This window comes from Polypterus senegalus, chromosome 5 (assembly GCF_016835505.1).
Source record: "Polypterus senegalus isolate Bchr_013 chromosome 5, ASM1683550v1, whole genome shotgun sequence".
Lineage (NCBI taxonomy): Eukaryota > Metazoa > Chordata > Cladistia > Polypteriformes > Polypteridae > Polypterus > Polypterus senegalus.
The window spans coordinates 4,653,217-4,665,546 of NC_053158.1; the positions used below are offsets into that span (position 1 = coordinate 4,653,217).

At 40.8% G+C, this 12,330-nt stretch overlaps 1 protein-coding gene across 1 annotated transcript in view; it reads right to left on the bottom strand.

Annotated features, from left to right (window-relative positions):
• Positions 1–318: 318 nt before the first annotated feature.
• Positions 319–12,330, bottom strand: part of LOC120530119 (NEDD4-like E3 ubiquitin-protein ligase WWP1) — a 250,923-nt gene continuing 238,911 nt past the window's right edge. Inside the window, exons 23-24 of the mRNA XM_039754299.1 lie at positions 8,983–9,055; positions 319–2,458 (exon numbers count right to left, since the gene is read on the bottom strand). Of these exons, the coding sequence (XP_039610233.1) occupies positions 2,359–2,458; positions 8,983–9,055 (173 nt within the window). The 3' untranslated portion in view covers positions 319–2,358. The remainder of the gene's footprint in view (positions 2,459–8,982; positions 9,056–12,330) is intronic.

The following is a 12,330-nucleotide window of genomic DNA, read 5'->3' on the forward strand; positions in this document are numbered from 1 at the left end:
AACGGATGTGTGGATTATGAAGCACGAGTAACGTTAAATCCCATTTTTTTGTGTTTTGGTTCTTTTCCGATGGACGTTTTTCAAGTCATTCTCTGTTGTGCAGCATCGGTCATCATTAGGTTTTATTACGTGTTTTTGTCATTCCGTTCTGCATGAAAACAAGAAATTTAATTTTCCCGTCTGCTGCTACAAACCGCACAGGGTAAGTAACAAAATAACAAAAAAAAAAAACAAAAATGGGTGGAGTGTTCAAGTAAATCAGGAGAGGAAATCACCAAAATAGACATCTTCAATAAAAAGGCGAGAATTGAAACTTGATTTTTTTTTTGTAACCACCAGGCAAAAATTCACTGAAAAAAAGTATTCAGGAAGCAAAATCTTCACTGCCCAAAAAATAAGGGAGAAAAAAAAAAATTTCAACAACTCCGAGCACCAAAAGTGGAACGAGGACCCCCGTCCATCCGATGGTCTTCAACGTGTACAGAGAAGTAAAATTACGAGAGTCCTCGTCTGCATTTTTCTCACATTTATTAATTAATGCTCTCCACAGGAAAATGTCCGACTAAAGAGGAGGAGGAGGAGGAGGAGGAGGAAGGAGGGGGGAAAAAAAAAAGAAGCATCCTGAGCGCAAGATAAAATCTGAACCCAAAACTTAAAGTTTACTACCAACATAGAGGATTATCAACAAAGGAAATGAATTACGCTGGGAAATTAGGTAAAAATAAAATCAAAATTTTCTATACATTTTGTAACAAGTTATCATACATTTTTACAGTGTTGGCTACACTTGATATGTTTTATATATATTTATATATACTTTTAAAGAAGAATAAAGCATGACAACCCCATTGCAACCCCCTGGAACTTTTCCGGATGAAGCAAACGTCCGCCATCACGGAGCTGACGGCCCACTGATGTGAACAGCACATCTTATCGTCTGACTTGGTAAGGAAGCACCGGTGATAACGTCTTGTCTAAACCCCCCAATCCCTACTCTCCTCCGCCCCCCCGTGCTGGGATTAAATCGGTAAAACTTTACAACCGGGAGGATTTGAAAATTCACAGTTCCTGCCACTTTATTGTTCAGGGGATCACAAAATGCGATTTCAAATTAACCCCCCACAAAAATTCTCACCAGAAGTTTTATTTTCGTTTGTAGACCGATTGAGGAAATTACTGTTACTTAAAAAAAAAAAGAGGAATACTGTTTAATGGACATGATGTGCCAACCATCTTGGCATCATGGGGAGTGTGAGCCTAAGCAGAAAGACCGAGGTAATCATTGGATCAAGAACACAGTGAAAGTCTGCAAAGGTGTGGCGGCGGTGGTGGCCACCAGTGGGCTGTGGCCCACACTTCAGCGTCACCATTAAACTGAATCGCTGTGTGGTTGTCCACAACTTTCAATGTCAATTTCTTTTAAAGTCATCCAGATTAGTTGCAAATAATAAACTCTGTGGTTTTAATTCATATAAAGTATACATGTCTATGGACATATTTCAATAAGCAGCAGAGAAATGTGCGATATGGACTACAGGACGTGTTTCTTACAAAGAGGGCACGTGAATGAAGAGTTGAATTTCTAGGCCTGCAATAAAAAATCCCTCCCCACCAAAGAAAAAAAAAAAAACAAAAAAAAAACAATGCCTCCCCATCCACCGTTTTCAACTGCTTCGGGATTCGGTTACCTGAAAGTGTTCTTTCAAACCGCGGACATCCTTCAGCGTAATTAATGGCTGTCACTTTTATTGTTCATTCGTTGGTTATCTTTGTTTCTTTTTCAGGAGTCAGAAAAGCCAGCAGCAGGTTTAAGATACTCAAGAGAAACAGGCGTCAGCCTCAAAACTACTTTAAAGTCAGCCATGCAAAGGAGGAAAAAAAAATAAAAAATAAAAAATAAGAAGAACAGGAGCAGGGACTTCCCAACGAGAGGTAAGGTTGCATCTAGTAGAACCCAGGAAGCCACGGAGTCTCCTGGACTTGTGCAGCCACTTAACTACGTACTGCATGTAAGACCAGGCCTAGCAGGTGGTTTATTAAAGCTCTATAAAACTAGAGCTGTCGGTGCTTAAGCTATAAAAACGCTTTTTTTTTTTTCTTTTTCAAATCCAGCCCCCCTGTCCCCCCCCCAAAAAAAAATTCCCCGTTTTTCATTCGGAGTTGAGTTGAACGTCTCAAAATCCAAAAGGTTTTGCATATTTCCATGGAAGAATTGAGGCCATTTTGCTCAACAGTTTTCAAAGAAAGTCTGTGCAATATTATTTTTTTTTTTCCCCCCTCTAAACTTGGGGGGGTCCATCACCGAGAGGTTTGTCCTTGATGAGACCCACACGTCAGGTCAGAAGGCATGATGTGCGTTTACTCTTGTCCAAATCCTTCTGTCTCTTCAATGGCAAACAGCAACTTCTCTTTCAGTTGTTCGTAGCTTTTGTATGGCGGCAGATCCAGTCGATTAAAGCTGCAAAGCAAGCAAGAGACAAATGAGCAGGAAAACAAATTATCAGGGACCGCAAATCGGGGGGTACAGAGGTGCCAGGACAACAAGTGAGGGGAAGAGGGGGAACAAAAAAAAAAGGGGGAATCTAGAGGTCGAGTGGCTACAACCCTTTGGAATTGGTTGGTTGTATTTCCTCATTAATTAAGGCAGGCAGTGTGGTGTAGTGGTTAAGGCTTTGCACCTCAAACACTGAGGTTGGGGGTTCAAATCCCGCTACTGACACCAGTGTGACCACAAACAAATCATCTGACCTGCCTGAGCTCCAATTAGAAAACCAAAAGAAATGTAACCAATTGTATCATGAGCGTTGGATAAAGACGTCAGCCAAATAAGTAAATAGAATGAATGAAATGGTCATAAAATGTGATCCGAACTTCACAAGTACAGTGGAACCTCGGGTCACAAACGTCTCAGACCAGGTACAAATCGGGTCACGACCAAAAAAGTTCGCCAAACTTTTGCATCTGTTCACGACCACACACTCGGGTGACGAACAAGCCAGTCTCCCTCCCAGTTCGTACACACCATTGATTTCTGCACGTGTTCAGTTTCTCCCTATGCTTTCCCCAATTTCTGGGTTGGGGGCAGAGGGGTTAGATTGGGCGCGTAAGGCAGAGAAGGCAGTTAAAGAATTCACCGGGCTTGTTTTTAAGGAGACCGATTCCAGCATTGTTTTAACCTCATATTTAATGAAGACTTCTTTCTATTGGATTTTAACCTTCACTTCTGTTTACAGCGATCGGTTCATAGCGTGCATTGTTGCAGTGTTACTTTTCTTGGTTGTTTATTAAATTACGGATTTTTCAAATGTTCATGTTTTTCCCTGTGCTTAAAACTCATTAAAAAAATGTTTACAGTGAGCGGTTCGTAAGGCTATAGCGTGAATTCTTGCAATGTTACTTTTCTCTGTTCAAGGATTTCTCAGTGTTATTCAATGTTTTTACATTTAGTTTACTATTACGCTGTGCATTCTATGGTATAATTAACTATATTTGTGCTTAAAAATCTTTAAAAAGATATATATTTACATACAGTTCGCACAGTCTGGAATGAATTAATTGTATTTACATACAATCCTATGGGGGAAATTACTTCAGGTCACCACCAAATTGGGTTACGACCAGAGTTTTGGAACGACTATAGACTCTTCAGTACGCAAGCGACTCTCCACGCTAGTGTTTAGATTTGGATGGTGTATGTGACCAAAATAGAAGTTTAACTGCATTCTTGTACCATTGCTTGCATACTAAAGTGTCAGCAGGCACTTTTCGTGGCATTACACATATTTTTTGAGCATGTCAATCAAACACAGGAAGCTCTGTAGTCTACTTGTGACTTTACCCTGTAGGAAGTAAGTAAATAAATAAAAGTAAATAACATTCAATCTGACTTTTTTGTAAGTAACATATAAATGTTAACGTTTTAGGCACATGCACCGTCCAGATCTAAACTCTAGAGTGGAGAATCTATAGCTGAAGGAGGAAGCTGCCATTGCTGTACTTTGCATGTAAGAGCCAGATCGAATGTTATTTACTTAATTACCTTTATTTATTTACATACTTCCTACAGCGTAAAGTCACAAGTAGACTGCACAGCTTCCCGTGTACTTATACAAAGTACAGTGACGGCAAAAGTGCGATGTGCATTCTAGCTCCGATGTACAACCGTCATCATGATCTGAGTTCACCTCTGTTAAAGCGCGTCTTAATGTGAAAACAGCAGTGTCAAATGTGGGGAGAGAGTGTGGCATTGTGAACGCGGCTGAGAGAATAAAACTGAATAAAAAAAACAAAGCTAACCTTTACAAGTATCATAAATTTACACCGGCAGTTACAGACTGAAATCAAATGTATGTTTTTATTCTAAAATAGTAAGACTAAGAGCAGCTCACTTCTCAAAACTGACTCGTCTGGGGTCGAACCCGTGAAGTTTTGATTACCAGTCAACAGTTGATACCACTGCGCCACCGAAGCGGTCGTAGTAAATGCGTGTCAATGTCGCACCCTAACGTGCGTTATTTTTCTGCAGTTATATTCTTGAATAGAAGCGCACTTGTTCAGTTCTATTTGTACCTTTTATGAAAGTGTTTCTTTGATATTTGGAATTCAGGCTTCACACATTATACACTTCACGTCTACATTTTGTCAATTATTACAAAAATATGAAAAACGTTTGTTTTAACGATGTGTTTACATAGATTGCTGTAGAAACGGAGCACACATGAAATGCAAGTGTTCCAAATAACGATATAGTATTTATAAAGGGTATCATTTTGCGTGACTTCTCACTCTATACAACTCTAAGCAACTGACACGCAGGTAAGCAGACTTGAGCTGAGAAAACTGTGCGGGGTGGGGGATGTAATAGCAGGCTGCTTGCTGCTTATCGACATCTTTAACAGGACAAAAGACGCTGATGGAGAGGTGCGAAAAAGTCATATCATGATCCTTTTAACACAACATCACGATTCACAATCTGAATTGCAATCTCTTTTCGATGTGGCAGACACTTAAGAGAATATCCGGACCCAGACTCATCAAGTTTATTTTAAATATCAAACAAAGTTGAATTCAATTGCTCTCTTGTTTGCTAGCTAAGCAGAGTTAAGGTACACGACCAGAAGCTCACGACTGAGTGAGGAGAGCCCCTCCCCTCGTTGTGTGGATTTTGGATTCGCGCAAATAATATCGTCACCACAAGAGAACTATGACACATAGCGAAATGAGAGAAGTCACAAAATCAACCGGAATGTTCAAGCAAATTCTAAAAAAAAAAAAAAACCTGATCTCAATCCATTAAGTAGTTCTCTCGTTCGCTAGCTAAGCAGTAGTAAGGTACACCCCGAGGCTGGCGCGTGAGTGACGAGGTCCTGCCCGGCTCCTGACTTCACGCTTCCTCCTTCCCTCATCTCACAGCCTCTATTTTTTGGATTAGCATGAATATATCGCTCCAGCAAGAGAACTAAGTAAGTAGTAGGGTAAGTAGTTCTCTCGTTTGCAGAGGACAGACATACAGACGCTGGATTTTATATATTAGTAAACCTTCAAAGTAATGTGCAGTTAAAGTCTCAACAACATTCTCAGCATTTCTGGACCTTAGTAGAGCCAGATAACTAGAAGAATCTTCATCAAGCAGCTCTGAAAATGTCTGCTTTGTTTGGGTCTCCATACCTCTGTGAGTCTGACATGACTGTCATGAAATCAAAGTTCAGAACAAGACTGACAGACGAACATTTAAATGACTCCATAAGAGTGAACCTAAGGGGGCTCCACTCCACCATCCACCTCAGTGCCAGTCATCTGAATAACTAAAAAACACATCACACATGCAACTGGACCTGTGAATAAAGTGACACAGTGACATGTGACAAAATGACAAATGAATAAGTCACATCTGTGGATTTGGACTGCGGTGGGCTGGTGCCCCATCCGGGGTTTGTTTCCTGGTTTGCGCCCTGTGTTGGCCGGGACTGGCTCCAGCAGACCCCCGTGACCCTGTAGTTAGGATATAGCGGGTTGGATAATGGATGGATGTGGATTTAGAATTGCATTGTTTTGTGTTGACAGCATTCATGTTTTAATTCAATAGTGTGAGATACACTGGAAAATGCATACAGACATACAAAATGCACTTGAGGGTGAACTAAATATTTTTTGTGATGTTTTAATGCAAAATGTGAGTTGTGGACACCAACATCTTGTAAATGTTTAGGCAAAAGAAGCTCATTCAGTTTGTTTGGGTTGAAATAAGCGATGAGAATAAACGGTAAAAAACACGAGTAGCTCTCTGTCATTTTCATTTTGTAAAAGTAGCTGTCAGGGGGAAAAAGGTTGGAGACCTTGTAACTATTTCACCAACATAAAATGACACCCTGAAAGCCGATGCCAAAGACTGGATGATGAAGGATTAGCAATAAGGAGGGATGACTGAAAAGCATACTGGACACAGATGGCAAAAATACCAAGGGGTTCTAATCACTAACATAATGAATCAGGGGCAAGGATTGAGAAGTGGGCATGACTGAAGGACAATCGCACAAAGGTGGCAAAATGCCATTAGGTGTTGTTCATTAGGATACGAAGCATGTCACATTATCTATGTTAAGCTATGTACAAAATGTCTTCAATGCTCAGGAATGGCATCGTTCTCCGCAGACAGGGCACGGCTTTTTATTACCTTAAATAAAAGTCTAAACTGAAACCAGAAGTCTTTTGGACTCTGCGATTTCCTGGCTCTGCATATTAATTGCTTGGGATTTTATTCTACGACAAATGCATGTATTTCTACTTCAATAAGATATGCATTTGGTTACTCATTACTTTTAAAAGTAATCAGACTATGTAAGGGTTGACATGGCCACGTAATCGAGTTATTTGCAGAAATATTGAACTCTGATAACCGGGTTTCTAGAGAGGCCAATGACCCGATTTCTCTATGCGGATTGAGGGCTCACATGGCATTTTAGAAATCAGGTTTCTGTGAATAATCGGGTTACTGAAGTGCATGGAAACCCACTAAATGTTATTTCGATTTCCCAAACATCACAGGCACAACAGACCACACTTGTGTGTGAATAACGGCGACGGCAAGCTCATTAGACGCCGAATGAGCAAGATACAGATCATTCATATCATCAGACCTTTTAAATGACAATTATGTATGACTAGTCGTATTGTGCAATTAGACATTTTAATGAGGGCAAAGTGCTCAGGAGTGACATCGGGGCATCACGTGTACATTGCAGTAATTCTGAAGTATGGCCATGTGTGCAATTTTCACATTGTTCTTTATATCGCTACGGAACATTTATTTGTTTTAAGTATTTGAAGTATGATGTTTACAAATCAATGCACTTACAATCAAACTAGGAAATTCAAAAGAAACATTTTTTAATTGAATAAAGTCATTAATATTCAAGTCTCGACTGAATGAGCTAACTCAGGGGTCCTCAATTACAGTCCTGGAGGGCCGTGGTGGCTGCAGGTTTTTGTTCCAACTCAACGGCCTAATAAGAAGCACTCATTGCTCAAGTGACACTTCAGCTTCATTTTAGTGGTCTCGCTCGTTAAGCCCATATTATATTTTAGTCTTAAACAGCTAGATTCTTGTTTTTTTAATGGCTCCTTATTAGTAGTAAGATGCAAAAGAGACAGGAAAGCAGCAGTTCTCCATTTAGCTTGTTACCATTTACACCTGTGTCAATTTGTTGTGCACTGTTTTGGTTTAGCTAAATACTTGCGAGAAAAAAGTGAAGGACTGAGAACTACTCGTCCATTTTAGACTTCAGATCATTTGGATGATATCCTTAGAAAGGGGAAGAAAATCGAGGATATGAGAATGAGCTGAGATGGCAGAGTTAAAGCACCAACAAGCCATGAAATTTTATTATTGGAAAGGATTGTTTTCTAATTAAGGAACTGGGTTGGAACAAAAACCTGGAGCCACTGCGGCCCTCCAGGACTGGCTTTGCCCACCCCTGAGCGAACTCTAAATTTCATTAAGTGCGCTTTTGAGAATTGGCCCCTCTGAATGGTGAGTCAAACTCTTTTTCTTTATTTGGGTTGCACTTTTCAGATTCTTGCTTCAGCTGCCTATGTAGATTCAATCCTCTCGACCCTCACTGTATACACAACTGAACTTTAGGATACAATCGATACACACAACTTTTTTGGACTAAAACAGAACATCAATTCTTCACCTGATTTGTTGGAATTATGAATGCTTGTCTGTGTCTGTTCAGGCACAAATACTTTTTGTAATCAGGCTGTGTGCGTTTATTGCTGTATGGTGTTTTTGGGTCATTAGTGCTGTCGGTAGTAATACATCTTTCCGCCTATTTGATTGGGTCTACTTGAATGATGTTTCACTTGGGTTTAAGTGAGAAGGGGCCGAGGACCAGTTTAATATCGGCTAACATTGTGAGCATCATCCACCTTCCTAGCTGGAGGTGAAGTCTAACCGATGTGTCCATTATAGGCCGAAAACGTCAATGTCGTGTTAAAATTATGAACATCTAGCTAATCTAAATAATTTGGTTTGCTGTGTGAGACATTAATTGCCCATCCTAAACTGGTCTAAGTGGGCGCTGTGGTAGTCTAGCAACCTATCCAGGGCTGGCTGCCACGCCACAGGACATGACTCCGAATAGGTCAAAGGATGTTGGAAGAGTATTTGTTGTCATTGCTGGTGCTTAACTACTGTACATAAGTCAGAGACTGCGGTGGGCTGGCGCCCGCCCCGGGATTTGTTTCCTGCCTTGTGCCCTGTGTTGGCTGAGATTGGCTCCAGCAGACTCCCGTGACCCTGTAGCGGGTTGGAAAATGACTGACTGACTGACTGACAAGCCAGAGAGGAACAGAATCCCACTTTACTTGGGCACAAGACTAGAAACTAGAAGTGTGACATCAGAAGCAGTACAATTGTTTCAAGATGTGCTGCAATCAATCTGCCCCACGTCCACCTCATCATTTTTTAAATGTACTTACCACGTATGACTTCTGGGTAACCAAGTTTCTTTGCCTACTTTTTCAATGCAGAATTTCTGAGGACCATTGCTCCCTATTTAAAAAAAAAATCTGTTAAGACGAGACAAAAATATGATGTTGTCCGGTACGTACCCAGAGAGAAGGTTAATTACTTGTGGTACATGCAACAAAACCTACAGACTAAATTTTGACTTCTTTGACTTCTCAACACCATGGATGCCTGGTATGTTTCTCTTTGTAAGTTAGCCTGTTCAGAATATACACTCCCCCAACACACATGGGAACAGCATCCACGTGTTGCGGTTCCCATTTTCCAAACCACAGGCAGGGCTGGGAATTGTAGTCCTACGGGACAGCTGCCTCAATGGGGAGCTGCAGGGATCAACCATCCATACTTTATGACACATCCACTTGACCCGGAAGGACCTCCACCCAAACTTTGCCCAAATACTGGAAGTTTAATTAGTACAGAGGGACTTGGACAAGGTACAAGCTTGGGCAGATATAATGTCTGTAAATGCAAAGTATTACATATAGGAAGTAAAAATGTGAGGTTTAAGCCCACAGTGGGAGGTGTGAAAACTGAAAGTACCCTTCATGAGAAGGATTCAGGAGTTGTAGAGGACTCGACACTATCAACCTCCAGGGAGTGTTCACAAGCCTTCAAGAAAGAATGTCAGGTTATATAGCACCTTGATGTGTGGAGTACAAGTCACAGGAGGTTCTGCTCAGGCTTTATAACACACTGGTGAGGCCTCATCTGGAGTCATGTGTGTAGTTTTGGTCTACAAAGGGACATAACAGCACTAGAGAAGGTCCAGAGAAGAGCGACTAGGCTGATTCAGGGCTACAGGGATGAGTTATAAGGAAAGATTAAAAGAGCTGAGAATTTACAGTTTAAGCAAAAGGAGATTAAGAGGTGACACAATTGTTTAAAATTATTAAGGAAATTATTCCGGTGGGTCAAGACTGTGACTTTAAAATAAGTTCATCGACAACACGGGGACGCAGTTGGAAACTCATTAAGGGGAGATTTCGCACAAACATTACATAAGTTTTTCTTCCCACAGAGAAGTACAGACAGAAGTACAGAATAAGTAGTGTGGTAGACAGAAGGACTTTAGGGAATTTCAAAACTAAACTTGATGTTATTTTACAAGAATTAAGTGGATAGGACGAGTGAGCTTTATTAGGCTGAAACAAGTGACCAAATCTGTTGCAGACCTGATATAAACAGGTAGGCTGCTCCAAAGCTTAGGGGTAGCTACTGCTACGGTGAGCTTAACTCTGGACCTCCTGACGACCAGCAACGAGAGAATGTGATTTCAAGAGAGAATAAGGGGTGTAAGTGGTCAGTAAGATAAGAGGGAGGGCTACTCCATTCAGGGACAAACTGTACGATTTTAAACTCCATCCTGTAGTGAACAGGAAGGCAGTGAAGAGAAGCTAAAATTGGTGTGATGTGATTCTGTTTCCGCATGCCTGTTAGACGCCGGGCCATCCTGCATCCTGGATTAGTTGAAAATGAACAAGGGATGACTGGTTAACTCCAGTAAAAAGTGAGTTGCAATAGTCAAGTCCAGAAGAGACAAAGGCATGAATTAGTTTTTAAAAATCATCTGCAAAAAGAAAAGGCTCGACTTTAGTTAATACGCTGAGCTGACAGAAACAGGCTTTAACAATGGAGCTAACTTGTTTGTCGAATTTGAGGGCGCTATCAAAACTCACGCCAAGATTTTTTGTGAAGGGTTTACAAGAGGTTGTCAAAGGAACTTGTAGGAGGTACAAGTAAGATCAGAAGGTCCAAAGCACACAATCTGTTTTTTTAGTCATTTACACTGAGAAAATTTAGTGACATCCATATTTTAATATCTTTCAGATATTCCAATAAGGGTTTAAGAGAATTTGTGTATCATCTGCATAGCAATGAAAAGAATCATGTTTTTAAAAATGGATCCTGAGGGTAACAGGGACAATGAAAAAAAAGAACAGGCCCAAGGATAGATCCTTGAAGGACCCCACAGATAACAGGAGCCAAGGAAGAGCCTGTTGGGTATGACCTGAACCATTCCAAAGCATGGCTCAGGATGGGTGAGAAGGATGCTGTGATCAGCTTTATCAAATACTGCAGTTGGATCTAAAAGCAACAAGGCAGCAGGACCCCCAGAGTCACCTACTAATAAACACCCTTAAAAGTGCTAACTCTGTGCTGTGGTGAGCCTTCATACCAGACTGGAAAAACTTCAAAAATATCACTTTCATCTAAAAAAAGGTCTGCAGTTGTAGAAAGACAGCCTTTTCCAGAATTTTAGAAACAAAAGGCAACATGGAGATGGGTCTCTAGTTTGAAAAATCTTTAAATTCTAAACTGCTATGTCCAGAACGCAAGGCCCAATCACTTCAAAGACACTTTTAAGAAGACAAGAGGGAACAATATTTACCAGGAATAGTTGTGGGATTAAAGTGACTAATTACTTCTGCCGGAAACAGAAGAGATTCAGGCTCAATGTGATGAAAAACAACTGAGCACATAGTAGGGTCTGACGGGTTATCAACAGGGGGTGTAATATGCGATCAGGAAGTTTTGAACAAAAAATGAATCACTTGCATGATGGTCTATGACAGTCAAAATATCCAAAAGGAGTCTGCAAAACTCAGACAAGTGCTGGCACCTACCGAGAAACTAGTCACGCCAGTAGCATGCATAAAGGGTGGCGATTCTAGAGTTACGATACTGCAGAGGCACCAGGGAACTCTAAGCAATTGCACAGGGCAGGGGATGTGGACCCAAAGTAGTGGAGATGTTACTTTGCAAAAAAACATGGCTTCTTCCAGAATGTTTTGCTGTGGTGTGATTACTGCTTATTACTAACTGAGGTGAGCTGTGCTCATTGCCAGCAGCAGCCAACTTGGTTTAATGCATTTGAATATTTCCATGCTGGCTTCACTTCGGTACACGTAATATATAATGCATTTGCTCGTATGGTGCTCACCCTACATGAATACATACAATGAAGCAAGATGCAATGTACGTAATGCACATCAAGCAGTAATAATAATAATAATAATAATTCTTTGCATTTATATAACGCTTTTCTCACTACTCAAAGCGCTGAGCAATTGCAGGTTAAGGGCCTCGCTCGAGGGCCCAAAAGAGCAGAGTAGTAAGCTACCATCTGATTGATACAGAGCTACCAGGCATACTTAACTTACCGACCCAGTAAAACGCTCACGTAATATAATCACGTTTTCTTCTTACTTGTTATTGCCTCACAGGCAACATTTAACTTTGGCTAAATGGCACCTTTTGGTGACTACAACTAGCGTATGTTGTATCACATTGACATT